The 27,099-nt window shown below is 46.4% G+C and overlaps 1 protein-coding gene across 1 annotated transcript in view; it reads left to right on the plus strand.

Annotated features, from left to right (window-relative positions):
- The window catches only part of FBN3 (fibrillin 3), a 108,387-nt gene that overhangs the window by 36,814 nt on the left and 44,474 nt on the right, over positions 1-27,099 (plus strand). Inside the window, exons 15-38 of the mRNA XM_056822065.1 lie at positions 2,580-2,855; positions 3,320-3,373; positions 4,539-4,664; positions 5,410-5,535; positions 6,471-6,590; positions 6,742-6,879; positions 7,736-7,786; positions 8,890-9,015; positions 9,697-9,921; positions 10,026-10,151; positions 10,927-11,055; positions 13,692-13,817; positions 13,912-14,037; positions 15,898-16,020; positions 18,275-18,400; positions 19,785-19,910; positions 20,108-20,230; positions 20,628-20,750; positions 21,157-21,282; positions 21,578-21,700; positions 22,370-22,492; positions 22,880-23,041; positions 24,334-24,402; positions 25,755-25,880. Of these exons, the coding sequence (XP_056678043.1) occupies positions 2,580-2,855; positions 3,320-3,373; positions 4,539-4,664; positions 5,410-5,535; positions 6,471-6,590; positions 6,742-6,879; positions 7,736-7,786; positions 8,890-9,015; positions 9,697-9,921; positions 10,026-10,151; positions 10,927-11,055; positions 13,692-13,817; positions 13,912-14,037; positions 15,898-16,020; positions 18,275-18,400; positions 19,785-19,910; positions 20,108-20,230; positions 20,628-20,750; positions 21,157-21,282; positions 21,578-21,700; positions 22,370-22,492; positions 22,880-23,041; positions 24,334-24,402; positions 25,755-25,880 (3,099 nt within the window). The remainder of the gene's footprint in view (positions 1-2,579; positions 2,856-3,319; positions 3,374-4,538; positions 4,665-5,409; positions 5,536-6,470; positions 6,591-6,741; positions 6,880-7,735; positions 7,787-8,889; positions 9,016-9,696; positions 9,922-10,025; positions 10,152-10,926; positions 11,056-13,691; positions 13,818-13,911; positions 14,038-15,897; positions 16,021-18,274; positions 18,401-19,784; positions 19,911-20,107; positions 20,231-20,627; positions 20,751-21,156; positions 21,283-21,577; positions 21,701-22,369; positions 22,493-22,879; positions 23,042-24,333; positions 24,403-25,754; positions 25,881-27,099) is intronic.

A 27,099-nucleotide genomic window follows, 5' to 3' on the forward strand; every position in this document is an offset into this window, starting at 1 on the left:
TGGAATCAATATTATATATTGGTTCCAAGACCGAAGAGTGGTAAATACCAGGTAATGGAGGTTAAGTGACTTGCCCAGGGTCACACAGCTAGGAAATATCTGAGGCCAGATTTGCCCCCAAGATCTCCCATCTCTAGGTCTGGCTCTCTATTCACTGAGCCACACAGCTGCCCCTGCCCTTTGTATTTTTAAAAAATATTCTAATGACCCTCTTTTCTTATTTTTCTTTTTTTTTATGTTGAGGAATGAGATTTTTTTTTCAATCCTTCTGTCTTAGTATCAATTCTAAAGCAGAAATGTGCTAAAGTTTAGGTAATTGGGATTAAGTGACTTGCCCAAACAGCTAGGAGATGTCTGAGTCCAGATTTGAACCCACATCCTCCCAACCTCAGGTCTGTCATTCTACCTGTCCTGCCTAGCTACCCCCAAGAGATTTATGTTTCCTAGTGGAGGAGTCATGGAAGGCTTCAGGGAGGAAGTGGCACCTGCACTGGGCTTTGAAGGAAGGGATAGACTTCAAAAGAAGGATTGGGTGGAAGAGGTCATCCCAGCAGTAGAAGGTGGCATGAGCAAAGACATAGTGAAAGCACTCAGCGAGAACAGAGAATCATAGGACCATAAATTTATCAGTCAATCTATACGCACTCATTAAGTGCTGGCTATTTCACAGGTACTGTGCATAAAAATTAAAAAAAAATCCTTGCTTTCAAGGAGCTTATATTCTATCTGGAAAACAACATGGATAGATAGAGTGTACACAGAATACATACACAAAATAAATACAAGATAGGAAAAGAGGGTACTACAAGTTGGAGGAATTATGAGACTTCATGTAGAAGGTAGTGCATAAATCAAAGGAGTGATTCTGTGAGTGAGGGGGATTAGCAGTGCAAAGGCCCACCAAAGCCAGAAGATAGTGTTCTATGTGAAGAAAAGCAAGAAGTTTCATGTTGTTGGATCATAGAGTATGGGAGAGAGATGGAAGAGCAAATATAAAACAACTCGAAAGTTAAGGAAGAGGAAAGGTTATGAGGGGTTTTAAATGCCAAGAAGAAGAGTTTAAATTGATCCTGAAGATAATAGGGAGCCACTGAGTTTTTTATTGAATTTCTTTATTATAAATAGGTATGTTTTATACATTAATATTTATTCTTGAATAGAAGGGGACTCAGAGGCTCACAACCTTGTCGGTATCTTCCACTCCCCAAGCATTTTCAATCGGTTGTCAAAACTTGTTCTTTCTCCCTTCACAGCATACAGCCACCATACAGACCCTCATCGCCTTTTACCTAGATTATCAGAATAGCCTTCTAGGTCTATTCATTTTGATTTTGCATCATCTAGGTCCCTAGCACACAATAGGTATTGAATAAATGCTGAATTGACAAAGGAGAGGTCCCAGCCTCTGGAAGTGTTCAGCCAGGATACTATGGATAAAGTAGATACCTGATCGTCAATGTCCCATTTGCACTCTCGATACTATGGTTCTGTGTTGCTGTTCCTTTAAGTCAAACACAGCCACTGGGATGCTTGAAAGTATGAGGAACTAGGAGCAATGGAGGTAGGTCCCAGTGAAGCAGATTCTGGTTCAATAGGAAAAACTTATAGAAGCAAACTCCACTGCTTTGTGGGAGGTAGTGAGTTCTCCATCATCAGAGATCTTCATAAAAGACTGGATGACCACTTGTCTGGAAGGTTATATGAGGTTTGCTCCGATAACAGGTTAGGCATGTGACTGTGATTCTCTACAGATCTGAGTGCAGAGGGATAGGGGGAGGAAGTACAGGGAAGCAGAAAGATATAGAAAGAATGAGAAAAAGGGAAGGGAGATCTAATGGGAAGGTGGGAAGAGGAGACAAGGGAGATAGCTAAGAGATAGGAAGGAGTATAAAAGGCAGAAGAAGGGAAAGGGTCCAAGAAACAGAATGAAAGGGATAGGAAGTGGAAAGGAGAAGTGGGAAAAGGGATCAAGATATGAAGGGGACAAAATAGAATGAAGGCATTAGGGATATGGGGGGGAATAGGGATAATGAAGGGCTATGGAGGAAAGATGAGGGAGATGGAGGGGTGAAAAGAAGAATGAAGAGGGTAGACACAAGGGAGGAAGGAAGGATAAGGAAGGGAGATGTACTAAAGAAAGATGGGGGGGAAATAAGAAGAAATGGGGTATAGTAAGGAAAGAAGAAAAATAGAGTGGAAGGGACAGAGAAGCTAAAGAGAAGCCAAAAGAGAAACGAAGATGGGAAGGACATGGTAAAGAGGAGAAACAGAGGAGGAAAAAGGAAATGGAGGAGGGATGAAAAAAGGATAGCAGTGAGCAAGGAGAGTAGACAGAATGAACAATAAAAGGGATGAAAAGGAGGAAGGAAGAGCCAAAAAAGCAATGAATTTGGTGGGGCATGGGAAAGAGGAGAACAGAGTAGGAGCAGAACAGGTGGGGATGTTTTGGCATTGCTCCTGAGTCAACTTCAAACCTACTCCATCCTGTCCTTCTCTGCTGGCCCTCCCCCCCCCCCCCCCGCAACCACAGGGGAAGTGTCCTAATTCCAAGTCTTCTCTGCTTTGTCCTTTCCCTACAGATATTGATGAATGTGAGACGCCTGGCATCTGCATGAATGGCTGGTGTATCAACACAGAAGGCTCCTTCCGCTGCGAGTGTGTGGGTGGCCTGGCCATTGGAGCAGATGGCCGGGTCTGTGTGGACACTCATATGCGAAGCACCTGCTATGGGGCCATCAAGAAGGGCACCTGTGCACGGCCATTTCCCGGGGCTGTCACCAAGTCTGAGTGTTGTTGCACTAGCCCTGACCATGGCTTTGGCGAGCCATGCCAGCCCTGCCCAGCCAAGAACTCTGGTCAGACCCTGCCTTTCTCTGCCCTCCAACCCCCTGCTATCTCTAGTGTCCTCAATAGTCAGTCTTGACCCCAGCTCCTAAAGTCCTTAAAGGCTGATACTGATTTGGGCTCTGTGATTTGGTTGCTTCTGGAACCATCTATGGTTCTTGAAGCCCTGGGGTGGAATAGCTTTCTTCCACATTGGCAACTCTAGTGGGAGAAGCTTTGATGGGGAAGGGGGAGAGGAGTGGTGCTATTGTGCTGGAGGAATTATTCTTAGGAGTATTCACTCTTCTGGGGACAGTCAATCCTCTAAGGAGGTCACTATCTAGAGGTTCCTCTGAAGGCTACTCACTCTTGGGGAGAAGTTGTTGTCTCAGGAAATAGAGAAGAAAGAGGGATGACTTTTAGACCTCTGGTCAGTGCTTTGGGCTAGAGCCAAGGTCCCTATTCCTCTTCCCTTTTTTCCTCTTCTCTTCTCCAGATGAATTCCAGGCTCTCTGCAGCAGTGGCCTTGGAATAACAGCAGATGGTAGAGGTGAGTGCTGACACCCCAGGAACCCCCAAGTTGAGGGTGGTTAGAATTTAAAGGAAAGGAATTATGAATGATACTGCCTAGGTCAGGTATGGTCAAAATGAAATGAATGAAAAGAAATGGGGTCAAGGATGGGTGACAGAAAGGGTCTTTGATCTCTTCTTTTGAAGATGCCAGTAGTAAAAACAGGCTAGAACTGCTATCAAATCCTTCTTCCCTTTACCAAATGTGCAAAATTCCTAAACCTGGCAGAAAATGAAATCTTGAAAGTGAGCACAATCTTTTATTTTCTCACAGACCACAAATACAAACAAAATGCCTTCTCTTTAGAACTGTTTTCTGCCTTCTCATTAGAGATGTTTCCTCACCTAAGTATAGTAGAATTGTTGAAGGAAGGAAGAAATGTCCCAAAATTTGACTGTCACTAATCTTGTGGAATGTTGGGTGAATGACTTTTGGGGGCTAAGAATCACAAAGTGATGAAGTTGGCCGAGAATAAGGACAAAGACTAGAAGGGGCATGATTGTGAAATAGACTGAGCAAGTCACTCCCTGTCTGGGAGCCTCAGTTTCCTGATCTTAAAATGAAGATGTGAAATAGACCTCTAAGGTTTCTTCCAGCTCTTGTGAGGCAGCTAGATGGTCCAGTGGATAGCATATTGAGTCTGAAGAGAGGATAGACTTGAATTCACATCTGGACTCAGACACTTAAAAGCCGTGTGACCCAAAGCAAGCCATTTAACTTCTGTCTTGCCTCAGTTGTTCTAAGGACCAAATGAAATACGTTTATAAAGGGCTTAGTACATAGTGCATGGTACATAGTAATACTTAATCAGTGTTTGTTGTCTTCTATGATTCTGTGGCTAGAATCTTAGTTTTGTCACTTACTAACTAGGTGACCTGAGCAAATCATCTGACCTCTTTGAAACTATATCCTCCTCTTCTCCCAAAGGAGAGACAAACACTTGGAAACTCTTCAGGTGTCATAGGAGTATTAGCTACTATTATTAGTTTCCTTTTAGTTTTCTCTCAAGTTTTAGAATGAGACTCAGGGTGCAATAAGGATTTTATGGTGGTCAATGTGAAGGTCTCCACACAGGGTGAGGGTCTGGAATTCAGGCAGCTTTCCAGAGAAAAGTAAAAGGGCTTCCTTTTCTTTGCTACCCCAGATATCAATGAGTGTGCCTTGAACCCTGACATTTGCCCCAATGGTGTATGTGAGAACCTTCGGGGCAGCTACAGATGCATCTGCCACCTGGGCTATGAGGCTGATCCCCCTGGCAAGGAATGTGTGGGTATGTGGGAATCTGAGCATCCCCATTCTTTAGGTTGCTCCATTCCTCATCCTCCTAGTTCCCCATTCTTCCTTCCTTTTCTTCTCCTTTCCCCCCTTATTTTTTGTCCCATTCTTTTCATCCTTCTGTATCTCTCTCCCTCCCCCTCCATCTTCCTTGCCCCAGCCTCTATTTCTCATCCTCTCTTCTTCCAATCTCACACTCCCCTAACCTCTTAACCTTAATCCCAGTTGTCCCATTCCCCAGTCCTCTTTATCTATAGCTTCTGTACTCCCCATTTCTCTCTTCCCCTAGCCCTCATCTTCATACTGTCCCAACCCCCTTGCTTTGCTTACTGCCTGCCACACACACACACACACACACACACACACACACACACACACATTCCTATCCCACCATCTTGCTATCATTCTGTCTTCCTATCCCTTCCCTCCTTTCCCCCCATTCTCTTATGCCTTTATCAGTCCTATTTGCCATGTTTATGCATCTCACCAGCCCCATCCCCAGTCAAGCTCTGCTTCCTTGGTGGGGACCAGAGCAAGAATTCAGCCCAGGGTTAAGACTGGACTGACCAGAGCTGAAAGCAGAGCTGGGAACCAGAGGTGGGGCAGTCGGGAGTCATCCCTCTTCCTGGGAGCTGTGCCTTTCTAATCCCTCTTCAAATACTGAACTGTGGGCAGGGGGCAGGATTTCCTTCCTCTTCCTCATGTACTGTCCCTCATAAACCTCATAATTTCCTTCCCAGATGTGGATGAGTGTGCCCTGAACCGCCTCCTTTGTGATAACGGGCTCTGTCGGAATACCCCGGGCAGTTACACATGTACCTGCCCCACAGGCTTCACCTTCAAGACTGAAACGGATTCCTGCGAAGGTGCCACCCACACACACACACACACACACACACACACACACACACACACAGAGTCTGTGGGTGTGTGCATTCACTAGTAGTTTCATCATTGAAAGGGGTTTATCAGGATTTCTATCCCCATCTCATCCCTGACTGGGACTCCCCTCTACCAAACTCCTGGCAAGGGGTCATCATCCAGCCTCTGCCTGGAGCTCTCCAGTGGTGGGATCCCCCACCTCCTGAGGCAGCCTACCCTCTGAAGTCTTCCCATCTTCAGCTTTTATACATTGTTCCTAGTTCTGCCCTCTAGGCCAAAACAAAACAAATCAAATCCCAATCCAGGAAGGTCCTTCTGGATAGGACACTGGATTTGAGTAAGGGAGACCTTGGTTCACGTGCAATCTCAGACACTTACAAGTTGTGTGACTTTGAGCAAGTCATTTGACCTCTGGATCTTAGCTCAGAAACAGAGAGATGGGATTCTGTGATTTCCAAGGTCCTTTCCAATTCAGAGTGTATAGTGCTAGGATACTATGATCAACTATGATCCTCTAAGACTACTATCATGCTGCCCTTGAGCTTCTTATTAATCATCCCCAGTTTCTTTAGCCAATCTTCAATAAAATTAACTCAAGGTCCTTCACTGCCATGGAACATCCTGCTCGATGCAAGTATGAGCACACACACACACACAAAGAAATACCCATGAACTCTCATTTACCCTTACGAACTCATAGGTTTGCACTCGTGTACATCTATATGTTCACCTAAACACATGCGACCCTGACCACCATTCTCACACTCCTACTGAGGAATGAGTTTCCTTTGACCACGATGGGGAAGAGGCTGGGGCTGGGACTGGGGGTGGTACCAGGGCCTTCAAGGATTCTCTTTGGAGAGAGGGGCTTCCCCCATCTCTGGAGTTGTGCTGAGGACTCATTCCTGTCTTCCCACAGATATTGATGAGTGCCTATCCAACCCTTGTGTGAACGGGCTGTGCCGGAACCATGCAGGCTCCTTTGCCTGCGAGTGTTCCCCAGGCAGTCGCCTGGACCCTGCTGGCAACGTCTGTGTGGGTGAGCATTACTAACTTTCTTCCCTAATGAAATTATCCCCTTGTCCATCTGTCTGCCCATCCTCCAAGCCCATGTGGGCCACAGGTGGAGGATCCCTAGGAAAGGCTCCAAACACCACCCTTGCTCCATTGGCTCCATCTCTGCTCCACAGACAGTATGAAAGGCACGTGCTGGTTACAGATTCAGGATGGCCGCTGTGAAGCCAACATCAATGGTGCTACGCTGAGGTCTGAGTGCTGTGCCACCCTAGGAGCTGCCTGGGGCAGCCCCTGCCAGCTCTGTGAGACAGGTAAGTGGTGGGTCCAAAGCAGGGGACAGGGGAAAACACTAGGGAACTGACTCTAGGAGCTGGAGAAGAGACTCCAAAGCAAAGGTGAGCAGAAGTTCAGAATAAGAAAAAACTTCCCAACATTAAGAGAAATCCAACTATGTTACAGTTGTCTGCCTTGATATATCGTAAACTCTCCATCACTCAAGGCCTTTAAGCAAAGAGTGGAAACTCATTTTGTGGTCAGTGATATCATAGATGGGATTCCCCCTTGGCTGGGGCTGAAGGGCCTCATTAGTCCCTTTCAAATTGGTATGTTTTAATTCTTGTATGTGGAGCCAGGGAAGGGGCCAGGGCCAGCCTGGTGTCCACACAATTCTGGGTATGTCTACCAGTGAGCCCTGAGCAAGCCTGAGGAGTATAACTTTCCCAGAGTTCAGAGTCTTGCCTTGGCCAAGGTTAGTGAGCCTGGTGGCTACCTGGGAGGTCTGAGGAGTATCCCTGAGAAGATGGGGAGAGTGTCAGGCTTGCAGGTAACCCAGCTTTGCCACTTACTATTTCAAGTAGCTCTTGGCAAGTCCCTTTCTTTCTTGAGGGTAGTTTCCTGATCTTTAAAATGAGGAAACTGAACCAGATGATCTCTAAGTTTCTTTCCAGATTCAGATGATCCTATGGCTGCTAAGGAAATGTTCCTCCTCACTGACCTGACATTCTTTGAGGACCATTTCTCTATGGAGGGCTCTAGCCAGGGGTGGGACACGAGGGTCCGGTGGAAGAAAAGTTTACTGGCTTAGAGATCACATCTGAGCCAACCTGTTTGGGGGGTGAGGGGAGCAAAAACCAGCGGAGTCAATAACTTTCCTTCTCCTCCCCCCAGACCCAGCCTGTTCCCGGGGTTTTGCTCGTATGAAAGGCCTCACCTGTGAAGGTAACTCTTCCCTGCCCCTCTCCTCTTCCCACCCTAATGTCTCTTCCTAAAGCTGGGGGCAATGAGGCCCAAGATCTGATGGATGTCACCATCCCTTCTTTCTTCCCTTCCTTCCTAGCTGTGTGACCTTAAGGAAGTAGCTACCCTTCTCTGATAACCTATTTCTTTATCTGTCATAAGAAGGTGATACTATTCATCCTACCTTCCTTCCTGGGGTCATTATAAGAAAAGCATTTTTTTAAGTCATGAAATAATGAACAGAAGTGCAATCTTTTATTCTGTTTTCAGTAGGCCATAGTTCTTAGGGTGCTCACCTCTAGATTAAACCCCCCTAGGTGAGGACTAGCACCTCTGGTTTGAGGACTTGTTGAGTCCTTTTAGTTTCATCCTCTCACTTGGGTCTCCAAGAAGCTGTAGTGTGCACTCACCCCAGTAAAACCATCTCAGCAGATCAGCAGATAGGCTAAACAAGGTGAAGAGTGCCAATAGCCTCAAACCCATCAGTGAGTTTGGGGGAGGATGTCTACCTCAAGACTACAAGGACTTCCTCTGGCAGGACGGGCAGATGAGAACAATTTGTACCCATTGGGGCATGGGTACAGCTGAAGTAGGCATTGTAGAATGTTTAGACTTCGGAGACGCCAAGATCATCTGCTACATCTGCCATCCCAATCATCCTGACTTCTGTCTTATCACTGGACTTCGATGACTCTGGAAGAGAGAGTGAGACCAAAGTCTCTGCAACTCTGCCTCACTTAAATCCAATCCCCTCACAAGTCATTACCCCATGAAGGAAGAACGGCAAGATCCGCTGAACTGAAGGCAGTGTTCCCCAGCCTAATGCCCTGCTTCTTCATTTGCTCTCATGCCCTTGTTGTCATAGCCCGTCTTCCTTTGTTCTCATTGCATCTTCTTTGCAAAAGAAAACCTAGGCAAGGAGCTGGACCTGAACCAGATCCCCGTAACCTACCCCTCTGCCCTGATTTGGGCCCCTCAGATATTTTAGACACCCTCACCTCCATCCTCTATTCCTCTCTAGTCCTCTTTTGTCTCTCCCTTCCCTCAAACATCCCCTTCTCTTGTCTGTCTTGTCCCTTCCCCAGATGTGAATGAGTGTGAGGTCTTCCCGAGTGTCTGCCCCAATGGACGTTGCCTCAACACTGCTGGCTCCTTCCGCTGCGAGTGTCCTGAGGGCCTGACCCTGGACAGCACAGGGCGAGTGTGCGTGGGTGAGTGAAGATACCATTTCTGCTTGGCTCATCAGCCCATGGACTCGCTCCCTAGGCACTAGAAGGGGCATCATCGGGTTCACCCACCCATCCTGGGGATCTTCCACAAGTACCCAGTAGAAGGTTTTCCTTCTTTAGGGAAATTGCCAAAACAAATAGCGATCTAATGGGTATTATTATTCCTATCTCCTGACAGTTCCTAGATTATACTTTAGTCTTCTATGTGAACCTTGGCTTGATAGTCAACACAGTGAAGATGTGTTAGGTGTCTGCCAGTTACAAAGTCCTTTATAAGCAGTCAAAGTTTACTAAGCAGAATAGCCTTTGTACTTCATCCTCAAGCGCAAATTCTCCTAGCGATTCAGATCATTTCAATCAATTCTTATTGAGTGCCAAAATATGGAAGGCTCTGAGGTTAGGGTTTAGGGAAGCAAGGGTCTCAGGTATACACTAACTGAGCTGTGTGAGAGAGGGGGGGCTTAAGGAAGGAGGGAGGGAGAGGGAGAAAGAGGAAAGAGAGACAGAGAGAGGGATGGAGAGGGAGAGAGAGAAGGGGGAGAGGGAGAGTAGAACACTGGATTAACTCAGAGGAATCCTAGATGACATAAAGGTGCTGACACCCATTTCAGGCCAGATGTGACCCATAGTGACCTCCCCTTTCCTCCTTCTCACCTTGGGCAGATGTGAGAGTAGAGCAATGTTTCCTGAAGTGGGATGAAGATGAGTGCTTAGCCCCATTGTCAGGCAAATATCGGATGGACATGTGCTGCTGCTCTGTGGGGGCTGCCTGGGGGGCTGACTGTGAGGCGTGCCCAGAACCTGGCTCCCCAGAATTTGCTATCATCTGCCCTCGAGGCCCTGGTTTTGCCAGCAGGGATTTCCTTTCTGGCCGGCCTTTCTACAAAGGTAAGAGGACCCAGGATAAGGCTTGGGTAAAAGGGAAGGAGATTCTGGACAAAGTGTGACTAATCCTACTTTTCTTGTTCTCCATTTCCCCAACATCCTACCAGATGTGAATGAATGCAAGGCCTTCCCAGGCCTCTGCACCCACGGCTCATGCAGGAACACTGTGGGCAGCTTCCGCTGCATGTGTGGCAATGGCTTCGCCCTCGATGCTCAGGAGAGGAATTGCACGGGTATGTTTTTGGTAGTTCTGTCCTCAGAGGCCATGTCCCAAAGATGGACCTAGAAATAATTCATAGGGACTTGTGTGAAGCTTTTGTAGCTGCCCCTAACTCATCGAGTGTCTTCTTTCCCAAACACTGACCAGTGTCCTGTCCTCTGATGTGGACCAGTATTTCTTCTCCTTGGCTTTGACCAATGTCTTCTCTTCCCCTTGATTTTTAATAAATGTCTTCTGTCCCCAAAACACTAGTATCTGCTTTTCCCAGACACCAGCTAGTTTCTTCTTCCTCAATTGATAACCAGTGTGTCTTGTGTCTCCTATCCTCTGATTCCAGTGGCTCCTCTCCCCTTGACCTTGACCTGTGTTTCCTCTCCCCAAATATTAAACACTATTATCTAATTGCTGACACTGAGTAGCAGTTTCTGAACCTTGATAAATATCTCTTCTCCTCAGTCTCCTCTTTCCTTAATCTTCACAAAACCTTCCTTTTCCCTAATATTGGCCAATAGCTTCTCTCCCCTCCCCATCACTAACTTGTGTCTTATATTCTCTGACAAGGGCCACTGCTTTCTTCCCTACAGCCCTGGAGCAGTGTCTCCTTTCCCCAGGCACCAACCTCCTCTCCCTCCCCAGTTTTCCCTGCCATCCCCTCCATTGACTGTTCCTCCTCTTCCCCTCCAGCAATTAGGGATGCCTTCCCCCACCATGACCAGTGCCTCCTCTCTCTCTCCACCAGACAAGGACTCCTCTTCCCCTCCAATGACCGGTGCCTTCTCTCTTCCCAGATATCGACGAATGCCGAATTTCCCCTGACCTCTGTGGCCATGGAACCTGTGTCAATACTCTGGGCAGCTTTGAGTGTGAATGCTTCCAGGGTTATGAGAGTGGCTTTATGATGATGAAGAACTGCATGGGTAGGCTTGGATTAGGGACAGACACCTGAAGTCATAGCCTGAGATTTCTCACCATGGTTTGAAAGATGAATCTAAAAATTTGACTAGAGCAGAGCCAGCAGTCTCATGCTCACACGTACCCACAAACCCAGGAGAGCCCTACCTACCCTGGGACATCTTTGAGCACTCTAGGAAAGCTGATCCACTGAATGGCTAGCTTAGGTTGTTTATCTTCTCCATCACCACTGAGACAGTCACCCAAATCTTGGAGGAACCTCTTTCTTGGGTAGCTAAATTGTGACATGGATAGAGTGCTAAGCCTGGAATCAGGAATACCTGAGTTCAAACCCTGCCTCAGGTACCTATTAGCTGTGTGACCCTGGTCAAATCACTTAAATGTTTTCTGCCTCAGTTTTCTCATCTGTAAAATGGGGGTGGTAATTCTAGCACCTATCTCCTAGGGTTGTTATGAGGACCAAATGAAATAACTTATGTAAAGTGTTTGTAAATCTAAAGGCACTATACATATGTCAGTTATTATGATCATAGTTCTTGGCCTTTTTTCTCTTCTATCCCGACCCTCCTCACAGTGAGTCACTTGTAGCCTCCCACCCAAGACAACTATTCAAAATGCAACTATTTGACATATTTGTGAAGAATCTCAGGGAACAAGCTTGGCCTCTCAAATGAATAAATCATTATAATTATAATAATAAAATAATTATACTTAGCTTTGAATATAAGACAGAAGGTAAAGGTTTCTTTTAAAACAAAGATATCTATATTTCTATGATCTTTTGGTTACAAAGAAAGTCACAGTTACCTCATCTGTAAGATGGGAATACTAATCATAGTGCTGGGAGTAGGAAGACTCTTTATGAACTTTAAAGCGGTTTAGAGAGGGCAGCTGGGTAGCTCAGTGGATGGAGAGCCAGGCCCAGAGATGTGAGGTCCTAGGTTCAAATCTGACCTCAGACATTCCCTAGCTGTGTGACCCTGGGCAAGTCACTTAACCCCCATTGCCTAGCCCTTACCACTCTTCTGCCTTAGAACCAATACCCAGTATTGATTCTAGGATGGAAGGTGGGGGGGTTAAAGAAAAAATAAAGTGATTCAGACTTGGAAGCTATGATTTCCATTGTTATCATCTTTACCTGGAATTACCCAGCTTGTCAACAACCTGTGCCTGTGTTAGTCTTCACTTCCAGCAGTCAGAGTGCCAATGTCTAGGAGCTGCTCCTCATCTCAGACCACTGGCTTTATCACCAGGGATTCCATCCCCTAAGAGGTCTGGGGTACCTCTTGGGGGAAACAGAGAGGTCTCCCTGCTTCCTCTCCTACATCTCAAATGCTAGTGTTATTGTGCACATCCAAAAGGCATCACACCCATACTCACATCAAGTGGAATGAGTTGCCTCAGGTGGTCATTTGTTGTTGACTTGCCCAGGGTCACCCAGCTAGTAATCGTGTGAAGCTGAATTTGAACTCAAAAAGATGAGTTTTCCTAACTCAAGGTCTGGCAGTTTATCCATTGCTCCATCTAGCTGCCCTGGAGTAAATATCACATAATTGTTATCTTCCTATTACAAAGTGTCCCCAAACTCCTAAATGTGCCCACAGTTGGACTGATCTAAAGCATGGTTCTGACCGTGTCCCTCTTCTACTCCAGAAACTCCAATGGGTCCCTACTGTCCCTAGGATAAAATGCAAACTCCCCTGTTGGGTATTTTAAACCCTTTAAGTTCCAACCTATCTCTCCAGACTCATTTCACATTTTATCCCCTCCTGAACTCTAGATTCCAACCAAACTGGAATGTTCCATTTGGCCAAAAAGGGAGGAATGTACAGTAAGCCTTGCTTAGAAAACAGCCATAGGATCCATTTGATTGGGGCACAGAGTTCATGAGAGTCAGATGAACTAAGCCAGGAAATATGGATTTACAAAGCACTTTCTCATAGCAACCCTATGAGGTAGGGAGTACAAACATTATCTTCATTTCACAGATGAGGAAACAGGCTCAGAGGAGGAAGTGCATTCCAAGGTCACAGAATTATGTCTTGGCTCAGAATTTCATAGAATTGTTGAATTGGAAGGAACTTTGGAGATAATCTGGTGGAGGGGAGAGAGAGGGAAGGAGACATGAAGAGAGAGGAGAGAGAAGGGAGATGAAGTAAGAAAGGTGAGAGGAGGGAGGGAGAGATTTATAACCCTTTAAAATTTGCCAATGACTTAATTAAAAATTCTCATTTTATCCTCACAACCCTGAGAGGTAGGTGCTGTTGTTATCCCAATATTGCAGTTGAGGAAACTGAGACTGAAAGAGCTTAAGTGACTTATCCAGGATCACACAGCTAGGAAGTATATGAATCAGGATTTGAACTTGGGACTTCCTGACTGCTGGCCCAGTGCTCTATCCATTATGCCACTTTATACAAGCCCTTTGTTTTACAGATAAGAAAATGAAGTTCTAAGAAGGAAAGTGACCTGCTCTGCCAATCCCTTTGTCATTTAATCCAAAGGAATGTCTCAGATGGGGTTTGGGGGGGGTGAAGGAGAGGTACATTTACATAGGTGGGGGACTTGGCACCTTGTGAATGCCCATTTGCAGTCTACCTCTGAATGGTGCTGACTTTGTCGCATTTGTTTCTCCTTCCAGACATTGATGAGTGTGCTCAGGACCCACTGCTATGCCGAGGGGGAACCTGCATCAACAGTGATGGAAGCTATCAATGTCTGTGTCCTCCTGGACATGAACTGTCAGCTGATGGCAACGCTTGTGGGGGTGAGTGGCCTGGGCAAGGCATGGGCAGGAGGCTGGGGGAAGAACCCTTTGGCCCCTGCCTTGGCCCCCCAGCTGTTGGTTACTTCTTCCTTAGATGTGAATGAGTGCTCTCTCAGAGACAACCTGTGCAGGCATGGGCGCTGTGTAAACGTCATTGGCACCTACCAGTGTGCTTGCGACACTGGCTTCCAGTCTACCCCGGACCGACAAGGCTGTATAGGTGAGACCAGATTCTAAGCCCTTAGGACCCAAGACCCAGGCAGAGGTAACCCCTCTTGCCAGCCCTCTGTCCTACATATGACAGGACAGCCCCAACCATGATCCCTGCCTCTGACTATCCTCCCAAATCTTTCCCCATCCTTATCTGTCTCCTTCCAATCCCTGGCTCAGTTTGTTCCTCTCTGACCATTATATACTTTATTTTCAGTTTACCCGCTGTCTACCCTACTGCCACCCTGTCCTTGTCCCTGCCTCACTCTATTCTACTCTAATTTCTGCTTTACCCTACCCTGTCTGCCTCATTCTTTCTCACCCCCATCTTGATTCTTCTCATTAGCTCAGTTTATCCATCCTAGCCCCTCATCTTGATATCTCTACCTTAGTCTACCACCATGACCAATCCTGTCTCAGCCTCTCTCACCTTTTTCATCCGTTTCAGTGTATTTCAGTTCAATTTTATTGATAGATTTTGTTTTTATATCTCTAACAAATTCTTTGTGAATTCAAATCTGACCTCACATACCTACTAGCTGGATGACCCTGGGTAAGTCACTTAATCATACTTGCTTCATTTTAGTTATCTGTAAAATGAGCTAGAGAAAGAAATGGCAACTCTCTTCAGTATCTTTGGCAAGAAAACCCAAATGGGATCACAAAGAGTCAAACACAGCTAAAATGACTGAACAAAAGAACATTTTTGCCCCTGCCTCTTCCTATCCCAGTTCAAGTCAGCAAACATTTTTATTTTTTATTTATTTTTATTTGTATTGATATCTTTTGTCTTTACATCATCCTATTTCCCAACAACTCTCACCTCTGCTCCCTCTCTAAGAGATCCATCCTTTATAATAAAAAACTATAAAAAGAAAAAAAATAGCTCATCAAATCTAGCCAAAGCATTAACCAAATCTGACCTGATATGTAGTATTCCCTAGCCACAGTCCACCTTTCCTCCTGCCTACAAAGAAGGAAGGAAGGGGCATTCTTAAAGCTCTTCTTTGGAACCAAGCTTGATCATTCTAATTCCCAGGATTCAGTTTGATTTCTTTGTAAAACCTTTACCTTTTGTCTTAGAATTGATACTAAGGCAATGATCCAGAACAATTTGGAGGAATTTAGGAGAAAGAATGCTATCCAAATTCAGAGGGAAAACTGTGGGAGTAGAAACACAGAAGAAAAACAACTGCTGGATCACATGGTTCAAGGGGGATATGATTGGGGATGTAGACTTTAAATGATCACCCTGGTGCAAACATCAATAATAGGGAAATAAGTTTTGATCAAGGTCACATGTTTAAATCTAGTGGAATTGTGCATCATCTACAGGAGGGGGTGGAAGGAGAGGAGTGAAAGAACCTGATTCTTGTAACCAAAGAAAAATATTCTAAATTAACTAATTAAATAAATTTTTTTTTAAAAAAGAGTTGATACTAAGCAACCATTCCAAGGCAGAAGAGCAGCAAGGGTCAAGCAATAGGGATTAAGTGACTTTCCCAGGGTCACACAGCTAGGAAGAGTCTGAGGTCAGATTTGGATCCAGGACCTCCTGTCTTCAGAGCTGAGCCACCCAGTTTTATTGATTGAGCCATCCCTCAGTTTGATTTTTAATAAGCTTTTATTAAGCACCTAATTGTTACCAGGCACTGAAATGAAAGCAGGGCAGCCCTAACCTCAAGGGGTTTATAGACATCATTCCCCAACCTCCTCATCCCCATCTCCACCTTCACCCCCTAACCCTCTCCATTCCTGTTCCCCCACACAGACTCCCTCTGTTTCTCTCCCCTTTCCCCATCAGCCTGGATGCTGATTATATGGACTTGGCTCCAATGAGAGCTTCAGCTTTACCTTCTGTCTTCCACAGACACTGATGAGTGCAGTGTTGGAAATGGAGGCTGTGAGACTCACTGTACCAACACAGAAGGCAGTTACCAGTGCAGCTGTGGGGAGGGTTATGCCCTGATGCCTGATGGCAGGGCCTGTGCAGGTAGGTGACTTGGAATTTGCCTTCAATGGGGAGGTAAGCTGCCCTCCTGCATGTGGTACCTCAGTCCAGTCCTGCCCCATCCCATCCCATGGCCTAGAACCAGGGTGTTTTGGACATGGAACACTCTAAACTGTGGCTGGATTAAGCAGCTTGGAAGTAACTTTGATAGTCAGAGGGGAGAAGGGCTGTGTGAGAATGTCCCCTTAAAGAGGGTGAAGAGCTGGGGACCTGGCCCTTGACCATCCTGGAAATGATGAAAAGCCATTTCTAGAGAGGCTGCCAGCTTTCCTCCCCACCTTCCCATCCCCTAACCCTATCTGACTGCTTTTAATTTTATTGATAACTAGATGCTAAAATCAATTGTTTCTTTTCACTTGGCATCCTAGAAACCTGATGACAGGGGGTGGGTGGAATAGGAAAAGTGAGCATTCCAGCTGGCAGATAAGGTCTTTGGGAGAGGAAAGTGAAAGACTTGAAACCAATCTTCCCCTCCCCCAGATCCCTTCAAGAATCTTATTAGAGCTACAGGGGACCTTAGTGGAGGAACAAAGACCTAGAGTTAGAATCAGAGCAGGGCGCCACATGTCTAAACTTTCCATCTCAAAGTCTATGAGCCCATGGTTTCTGCACCCTCCCCCAAGACAGCTCTCTTTCAGCCAAATTAATTCAATCTGGCCTTCTTTGGGGACCTAAGGGTGGCGGTGAGGGGTTGGCGCCATTGAGGTAGGAGTGAGGGACTGACCTTTCCAGAAGTCTGTGGTATCATGATTCAGGACAAGGAGGTGAAGAGGGATGAGTGTGGGGGAGTCCTTCTAAGAGCAATCACCAGGGCCCCAGATGGACCCCTCCATGTTTGGCTGTGCTCAGCAGGAAAGTGTGAGAAGCCAGGGGAGGCAAAACTAAGATTAAAAGACTAGACTCCCATACCAGATAACTTGTCTCCCTTCTAGGATCTTGTTCCAATTTAACCTCCCATCCTTGCCCTTTCTCCCAAGGTAGTCATTTCTTTAGGTAACAAGAAAATCATTAGGCTCAAGGAAGTATCCACTTCCCTTCAGCCCCAAGGCAGCCCTGCCCTTGTCTCCCTATTCAGCTCACAGAGTGCTATACCACATTTCAAGCCAATTCCCCTGCTCATATCCTGACTTAGGAAAGTTTGAGAAGCCAGGGAGGACAAGATTCAATAAGTCCCCAGAGTAGGAAAGGCATAGCCCTCTAGAAGGGACTAAGGTATTCCCTACCCTCATCAGTCCATGCCTTGCCTGTAAGGCCCTCCTCTTTGGGGGCCAGTGGGGAATGTCCTCTTTCCTGCCACTAATCCCTGGGCTGCTAGGCATCTTGGCAGCTCCTCTCACCTGGCATTGAGGTGTACTGGACTCACTAAAAAAGTCAGATACTTCCTTCCCCTCTGTGATACTAGGCTAGAACTCTAGTACCTCAATGTTGGCCTCTACCCTCTCATTCCTCCTCACTGGGGAACCTATGAAGAGATAGCTCCCAAGATGGTGCTACAATTGAGCTGCCTTCGTTCACTTTCTTTTCCTAGGCCAGTGATGGCAAACCTTTTAGAGCTTGAGTGCCAGATCCTGCCCCCACCCCCTGGACTGAGTGCTGTGCCCCTCCCTGCCACCAAGTTCTGGGGGCACCTTGGGCTCCCTTACCCTACACAGGGGAGAGAGAAAGCAATCCCATTGGGCTGCTGGGCAGAGGAGTGAGTGAAGTGAGTAATGACCTCAGTGAGTGTAGAGAGGGTGAGGGAAGTGGCCCAAGTTCTCTGCTCCCCTCCAGCTCTTCCCACTGTAAACTTCCCACCTTACCTTCTGTGTGCTCCCATTGGGCTGCTGGAGAAAGGGGTGGCTGCTATGAAAAAAATGTCATCAAGCATGGTGGAGAGGGGAAGGGGAGCAACTCCACTTAAGGCTCTCTGCCTTTCTAGTAACATACTTGGGTCAGGGCATGGTGGGGGGAAGGCAGCTGCACACCCACAGAGAATTCTGTGTGTGCCATCTTTGGCATCTGTGCCATATGCTTTCCATCACTGTCCTAGGGCTTATCCCACCATAACTCCTCCCTACCTATTTCTTTCCTTAGAAGAGTTTAAGTACTATCCATTTAATTCTTCACCCTAGAGCAAAATACTATTGGTTCTTCCCCAGTTCAAATTTTAGCCAATTCTAGCCCTAAACCCATTCCCAGACTCAGCCTCTTCCCCAGCTACCAGCTCCAACCTCTGTTCTTTTTCCCCTCTCCCTAGACATCGACGAGTGTGAGGAGAACCCCGACATCTGCGATGGGGGTCAGTGTACCAATGTGCCTGGCCAGCATCGCTGCCTCTGCTATGATGGTTTCATGGCCACCCTTGATATGAAGACCTGCATAGGTGAGGAACTGGGGATAGGGATGGGGGGGGAGGGGGAGGCCCCTCCAGTAGTAACAAGGACCTCTGATATATAGGGTTTGACCTTCATTTTCTCAACTTGTCTTTGAAACAGAAAAGAGGCAGGGCTAAGTCCCTATTTTACAAGTGGGGTAAACAAGAAGTTACACTGATTTAGGGGCAGAACTAGTTTTCAAACTCAGCTGCTCTGACACATATAAGCAATATTTCCTATTGCCTCTCATCCTATCTATGACCAGAATAGCATCCCAGTTCTGCTCCCTCCCCTGACTCTGGCCTGATGGCAGGGGATCAGGAAGGAAATTGACCTCTACTCAGCTACTTACAAACTAGCAGGAGGCCTTTCTAGAGCCTTTGCTCATACATTCTCAGCTCCTCCTTTTCCTGTACCCACTTTGTCTTCCTTTCTCCTTGCTTCCTCTTTCATTTTCTGCCCCTTCACCTCCCTCCCATCCATGGGAGAATAAGTTCAAGTCAAGGCTTAATAGATAGAAGGAAGATCAGATACTGAAGAAGAGCTGGGGGGGTTCAAGGTGACCACAAGCCCAATATGAGTCAGCAGTATGGCATGACAGCCCCAAAACCTAATGTGATCTTAACATTAAGAGAGGCACTGACCAGGATGTTTTACTCTGTAAGAATGTGCCTGGATTATTATGTTCAGTTCTGGGGCTGTATTTTGGGAAGCACATATGCAGGCTGGAGAGCATCAAGAAAAGGGCAACCAGGAAGCAAAAGGAACTGAATAAGGGCTGTGACATATGAGAATTCCTTGGAAAAACTGGAGATATTTAGCCTGAAGATTTAGGTCAATGAGTAATCATTGTTGTATAACTTTCACAGCAACAGAGTTTAGACTCGTTTTGTTTGGCCCTAGAGGGCAAAATGAAGCACATTGAAGACAAATTGTGGGCAGGCCAATTTCATCTCAATAAAAGGGGGAAGAATTTTACTCATATCTAGAGCTATCCCACAGTGGAATGGGCTGCCTCAGAAAGAGTGAGCTACTTGTCACTGGGGATATCCCAGCAGAAGCTAAAAAGGTGATGGGGAGGATTTCTATATGGAATGAGAGGTTAAACTAGAAAGTATATGAGATCCTTTCTATCTCTGATTTTATGGTTTTAGGATGTTTTCTGCCTATCCCATCTGCCTCTTCTCTAATTTTATACTTGCCACCCCTTAACTTCTCCCCTATCTCCCTTCCTACCCTCTTATCAGGACACCTGGCCCTACACTGATGCAGGTGCCCTGTGCTCCTGGCCTAAGGAATCTCTTCATTTAGCTTTGAGGGTTCTGTCCATTCCCCCAAGGCAGGGGGAAGGAGCAGGCAAAGAGCAGAAAACTCAGAAACTCTTCCCCCTAGATGTGAACGAGTGTGACCTGAATCCCAATATCTGTCTCCATGGTGACTGTGAGAATAGCAAGGGATCCTTCATCTGCCATTGCCAACTAGGCTATTTTGTCAAGAAGGGCACAACGGGTTGCACAGGTGAGTGTGTCCCTGCTGGCATGTGCCAGCAACCATAGCCAACATGGAGTAGAGCATCCCAAACCCAGCGAACCCTTCTCCAACTCCATGACCTTTTCTCCTGGGCTATTTCTCCCAGGGCCCCTGCACTAGGATGATCAGAAATGTTGTCCTTACCTACCCCAGTGCTTCTTTCCTTGTTCTTCCTTTCACTGTAGACATCGATGAGTGTGCCCTTGGGGCCCACAACTGTGATGCTCGGGCCTCCTGTGTCAATGTACCTGGTACCTTTCGCTGTATGTGCCAGTCAGGTTGGGTTGGTGATGGCTTCAAGTGTCATGGTAAGTCTCAAGGAACTGGTAAGATGAGCTGTGATTGTGGGTGGGAAGGGAGGTGTTATCAGGATGCCAGGGTAAGTGGATAAGGAGAACAACAGGCATGGGGTAGGCTTGCCTAGCCCCTGCCTCTATGTGCACATCTCAACACTGAACAACTTGAGGAAGAGGAAAGTTGGGTCTCCCTTCCTTGTACATAGACCAAGCTGGGCTGGGGAAGGCAGAACCAATTTGGTGTTAAAGGTAGCGTGAGCACTGTCTTTGGAATCAGAAGATCTGGGTTAAATCCCAGATATTACCTTGGTATATTGAGCAAGTCCCTTGATACCTGAGAGGGTTGGAAGAAATGACTCTTAAAGCTACTTCAAGCTATTCATTCAGTCATCATGTGATTTTCCCTCAGACCTGGATGAATGTGCCACAGAAGACCATGGGTGCCACATAAATGCTGACTGTGTAAACTCTCCTGGTTCCCATCGCTGTGTCTGCCGGGAGGGCTTTTCTGGGGATGGCTTCTCCTGTGTGGGTGAGAGATGGATCTCAAGCTTCCTCTGGTTCTTGGCTCACCCTGTGGGAGCCTAGCCTTACAACATGACTTCTGGGGCCTTTTGGGGAAGGGGAAGATGGAGCAAAGAGGGAAAAGTAGGGACCTGAACTAGGTCTTTAGAGGCTTCCTAATTGGCTGGGAAATTGAGTTATCAGGGAACTCTTAAGTGATTGGAAGAACCTTCAGTGGCTGAGGCTCCCAGAGTGACAAAGGAGGTCCTGAGTAATTAAAGCATGCCATGAATGCCTGGGAACCCTACGTACCTGAAGGAACCTGAGGAATTGTGGAGGGCAGTCCTTGAATGATCGGGAGAGGCCTTGAGTGACCAGTGGCCATTGGGTGATTAGGGCCCTAACTGGTAAGTACATGACCCTGTGACCCTCAGACAGGGATGAGTGTGCTGACAACGTGAACCTCTGCGAGAATGGGCAGTGTCTCAATGCTCCCGGTGGATACCGATGTGAATGTGAGATGGGCTTCAACCCCACTGAAGACAGCAGAGCCTGCCAGGGTGAGGGCTTCCAGAGGACTGGCATGGGCCAGGCTGAGGAGAGGGAAGGGATGGGAGATTCAGCCCCTCTAGCTTGCTAGGCCAGTTCCCCTCCCCCTAGGATCCTGGCCATCCATTTCACCTAGGAGAGCTCAGCCTCCATGGTAGGAAACAGTCTATGATGGAGCCTTGATGGGTTCCTTCCTGGGAGGTGGGCAAGAAAGCTAAGGCCATTTGCAGAAGGGGAATACTCAACATGGGATAAACAGAGGACAGTCATCACTATGCCCAGCTCAGTGACACCATGTCCCCACAGACATCGATGAGTGCACCTTCCAGAACATCTGTGTCTTTGGAAGCTGCCACAACTTGCCTGGGATGTTCCGCTGTGTCTGTGATGATGGCTATGAGCTTGACCGGAGTGGAGGCAACTGCACAGGTCCTGAGGTCCTTCCTGTGAGGAGGGGAGGGTCCTGGGTGGGTGGGTACTCAGAAAAATGAGGCAAAGGAGATAGGGGATAGACTTGAAATCAGAAAAACATGAGTTCAAATCCCACCTTAGATATCAAATGAGATAATAAATGTTCATCCCCTTATTAGTTGTATGATCCTCAGCAAATTACTTAATCTCTCTGAGACTCAATTTCCTCATCTGCAAAATAAAGATTGAATGGAAACAAACATAAAGCCCTTTTCAAACCTTAATACCATGTGTTAATGCCTTCTATCATCCTTCATCATCATCATCATCATCATTATTCTAATACTGTTATCAGTCAGTGAAGAGGGATAGTCCTACAACTGTGATTCTGCAGTATTGGATAGGTGTAGGGGAACAACATTAGAATTACATTGTATAGAGTAGACTCTATGCAGCCATGGTCAGAGGAGTAAACCAGCATGGGGGAAACAGGACAGCTGAGAGAAGGATAGTATTCTCAATTTGCAATAGTAGTGATGGAAGTCAAATTGAAGCGCATGTTGGGAGTGTGGGGTAGAGGCTAAGATTTAAATCTAAGGTCGCCATGAGGTCTGCAGAGGAGGCCAGAGTGGACTCCTTGAATTGTGTCTCCCTTTAACAAAGTCTCACCTCTCCTTGTCCTGACAGATATCAATGAGTGTGCAGATCCTGTCAATTGTATCAATGGCCTGTGCGTCAACACACCAGGCAGCTACCTGTGCAACTGCCCCCAAGATTTTGAGCTGAACCCCAGTGGCGTGGGCTGTGTGGGTGAGTGGCCAACCCAGAGTTTACTCTGCTTCCTAGCAGCCAAACCCCAGTAGGATTCAACTGAAAAAGAGGCAAAACCAATCGCGTCTACTCCCAGCGAAATTGGGCAATCAAAATAGGGCACCATTTTAAAGCAGGGGACTTGGGCTCAAATCTTGGCTCTACTCATTTCTGCCTATGGTATCTTGGGCAAAGCACATAACTTCTCTGGACTTCAAAGTCCCAGTGTGTTTGGGGGAGTGAAGTGGATTAGATGACTTCTAAGCTCTATGATCTCTCCCACGTTAGTCTTGGGAGCTCAGTTCCTCCAACACTGAAAGCAGGCATCATGACAGGGGTCCTCTTGCCTAAAGCATCTCTTACATACTCCCTTTTCTTTCCACTCAGATACACGTGTCGGAAACTGTTTTCTGGACACTCAGGACCGAGGTGATGGAGGCATCTCCTGCAGTGCAGAGATTGGAGTCGGTGTCACCCGGGCCTCCTGCTGCTGTTCCTTAGGTCGGGCCTGGGGCAATCCCTGTGAGCTTTGCCCTCCAGGAAACACGAGTGAGTACAGGGAGAGTTCTCTGAAAGGTTCTTCCTAGGCTAGCAGCCTACACACATGGAGAGCACTGGCCTTAGGATCCTTATACCTCAGAGCTAGAAAGGACCTCACATGATAGCATCTACACAGAATGCACAAGGTTCTTAACCTTTTTTTTGTATCAAGAACCCCTTTGGAAGACTTATCAAATCCTTCTCTAAATAAGATTTTTAAATAAATGCAAAAATTCCATTAGAAATTAGCAAAAATCCCTATATAATTGATATCATATTAGTTGCTTTTTCTCAAAGGAACTGGAGAGGAGAGAATTCAGAACTCAAAAAAAATTTTTAATGAATAAAAGGAAGGAAGAAATAATAAATAAATAAATGAATTTTTGAAAAAGAAGTTAGTGAAAATAAAGAGGAAATTGTGTTTCCCATCCAAGTTCATGGACTCCCTAAAATCTGTCCACAAATCTATTGGGGATTGATGGACCCCAGGTTAAGAACTCTTGTTCTAGTGACAATGGGAAGCCTCTGGAGCTGAATGATTAGGGTAGTGATATGGTCATAACTACACTTAAGAAAAATCAAGTCATCAAGAGTGTGGAGGATAGCCTGGAATGGGGAGAGACTTGAAGCAGGACCAGTTAGGAAGTCTTTGCCATAATCTGGGAAAGAGATGATGGGGACCCAAAATAATAGAGAGGAGAATGAGATGGGAGAGAGGTTGGGGAAGTCGAAAAGAAAACATTTGACAAGTGATGGGATATGTGAGGAGAAGGAAATTGAGGAGTCCTGAAAATGCTGAGGTTCAGAACCTGGGAGTCCAGAAGGATGTTGGTGCCTTTGACAGCAGTAGAGAAGTTTAGAGGAGTGGGTTTTGGAGAGAAAGATAACATGTAAATAAACATGTCTGTATAAGATGTATATAGCTCCTAAGTGGTATGTGGGAGCTGTTTCTAACATATTAAGCACAGTTCCTCCCCTGGCCACCAGTCCCAGAGGTTTCTTTTTGTTAGTCACTGTGTGGCATCTAACCCTGAGGGAACTACACCAGAGGCAGTAGCAGGGCAGGTGGGAAGGGGACCCAAAAATAGAGGCAGTGGGAATATAGATAAGGAGGAGGGATATACATAGAGGTTGTGGGAGACAAGAGGGGAAGTGAGGAGCAGGAATGGAAGTCTCATAGGACTTTAAGGATACGGCATCCCTTTCTGGATTCTTTCCTCCCTTGTTGGACTCAGACTCGTGCCTTGCTCCCTGGCCATGGACTTCTTCAGGTCCCTAATCTGCTCCCCATTTTCCTATAGCTGAATATAAGACTCTGTGCCCTGGAGGAGAAGGCTTCAGACCCAACCCCATCACAGTCATCCTAGAGGGTAAGTTCTGACTCTTAGTATGCCAAACATTCTAAAGGGGATCCACCAAGGGAGAAGAAGTGATGGGATTCTCTGGAAGGCAGGAGGGGGAAATTCCGTGACCCCTGGGGGAGTTAGCAAGGAGGGAGGGTGGTCCTGACTCTGAGAGGATGGAAATAGAATCTGGCACTCATCCACTGGAAGAGAGGGGTTGGGGGTTGAGGCATGCAACTCCCATTTCCAAGTAAGACTATCAAGAGATTGAGATGCAGAGACTTCAGACTTCAGAGAAGAAAACCAGGGAACATTCCCTCCCCACTATTCTCTACTGGAGGAGTGCCTGGAAAGGGGAACAATTACTGAAATTCCAGAGGGATTACAGTAGGTGCATCAGAAAGTAGACAGAGTGCTGACAAATGTGAACCAAAGATGATTTGAAAGCAATCTGGAGGCAGTGGGAGCTAGAACCAAAGAAATAGAGGAAGCAGTTGTCTCAAGCAGTCAATGAATTTGCATTTATTAAATGCCTACTCTGTGCCACTGTGCTAGACACTGGCAAAACAAAGACAAAAACAAGCAAACAAACAAAAAAAGACAAGGACAAAAACCAAGCAATCCCTGCCCTCCAGGAATTAATATTCTACTAAAAGAAACAATGTGGAAACAACTAAATTTATGTAACCAGTCTACAAAATAAATGCAAAAGTTAATTTGAGAGAGAGTTGCTGGTGGGAAGGATCTGGAAAATTTTCATATAGGAAGTGGCATTTGAGCTGAACTTAGAAAGAAACTAGGGATTCTAAGAATAAAGGAAGAGGGCAGCGTGTGCCAGGCACAGGGACAGCCTGGGCAAAATGGGAAATGGAATGTCTCATGTGAGGAAAACAGCAAGAAGGCAGAAGAGAGTGTAAGGGGGAATAATATATAATAAAGCAGAAAGGGTAGGTTCAAGTTTAGTCAATCCTGATGGTAATAGAAAGCCCTTTGGGTTTACTTAGCACAGAAATGGCATGATCAGAACTATGCTTCAGAAATATCTTTTTGGTAGCTGTGTGGAAGATGAATTGAGGCAGAGAAACAAATTAGAGGGCCTCTGCTCACCTAAAGTTGTCCTTCCCTTTGCCTGGGCATACGGCTCATCTTACACAAAGGGATGTAAGTAAGGTGATGACTGACCTGTATCCCTAAGTCCCTGGAAAGCCAGTGCTTGTCTCTCAGTGACAGAACCCTGAAGAGGAGCTTCTTTGCTGATCCCCCAATTTCTCAGTACTCCCAGCTACCAAACATGATTGTCCTTGCCCTGAAGGACCAAGGCTCAGGACCTCTTGAGGGCCTTCAGCCTCTGAGAAATATGATATGATTCTCCTCTGCAGACATCGATGAGTGTCAAGAGCTACCTGGTTTATGCCAAGGGGGAGACTGTGTCAACACCTTTGGCAACTTCCAGTGTGAATGCCCCCTGAACTATTACCTCAATGAAGATACCCGCATCTGTGAGGGTAAGTGCCAGACATCTGCCTAGACTGTCCTGGGGATCTACCCTTTTGGTAACTGGGGACTAAGGCTAGGATTTTCAGCAGGGCTAAGATAAGCAACTGCTTTGGCTTTTGGTCTGGCTGTTATTGTTTAGTCATTTCAGTTGTATCCAACTCTTCATGACTCCATTTGACTTGCCCAAGGTCACTTACCTAAGAAGTGTCTGAGCGAGATTTGAACTGAGGAAAATGAATCTTCTTAACTCCAGACCTGACACTCTGTCAACTGCATCTAGCAGCCCTTGTTCTGGTACATGGGCTAAAATCACTCCTATCAAGGTGTAGTCATTTGGGACCCTATAGCCCAAGGTTGAGAGATTGGGGAGAATGGATAATGACACATTAGAAGAAGAGAGATAAAGCACTGGACCTGGAGTCAAGATGACCTGGGTTTAAATTCTATCTCAGGTACTTGCTGTGTGATTTTTAAGTAGGTCACTTAAACTCTTTTTGCCTCAGTTTCTTCCTCTACCAATTGAAGATATTGGACAATCACCTCTAAGATTCCCTCTAATTTGATATCTATGACCTTAGGATCAATATCTTTAGCCTAGAGTCATGATAGCAAATCTATGGTACCAAAGAGGGCACACAGAGTGCTCTCTTTGGGCACATAGCACCATCACCTGACAGAGATTGTTATTAGAAAGGCACAGGGACTCAGACAGAGGTGCCCCCTTCCCCTCTTCACCTTGCCTGATGACATTTTTTCACATCACCCACCCCTCTGCCCAGCAGCCCAATAGGAGCCCATAGGGGGAAGGGTACCTGCTCACAGGTGGAAGAACTGAAGGTGAGTGGAGTGCTTGGGTCACTCCCCTCCCCATTGCTACATGTGCTGAGGGCATTCCTCACTTCACCCACCTCTCTACCCAGCAGCCCAATGGGAGCACTTTCTCCCTTCCCTGTGTGGGGTAAGGAGGGGTGAGGTACATGTGACACTCACTCTGGGGCACAGCATATGATCGCTAAAAGGTTAGCCATCACTGGCCTAGAGCCTTTATTCGCTCTCTTTTTTTAAATTAGTGTTTTATTGTTGTTATTTTTCATTTACATGGCTATGACATCCCAACAACTGACCCTCCTACACACACAGCCCAACAGAACTGCCTTTGTCCCAAAGAAGCACAGCTGAACAAAACAAACCAACACAGTTGCTATGTCCAACAGAGTATGCCTCATT

The sequence above is a fragment of the Monodelphis domestica genome, chromosome 3 (genome assembly GCF_027887165.1).
Source record: "Monodelphis domestica isolate mMonDom1 chromosome 3, mMonDom1.pri, whole genome shotgun sequence".
Classification (NCBI taxonomy): Eukaryota; Metazoa; Chordata; class Mammalia; order Didelphimorphia; family Didelphidae; genus Monodelphis; species Monodelphis domestica.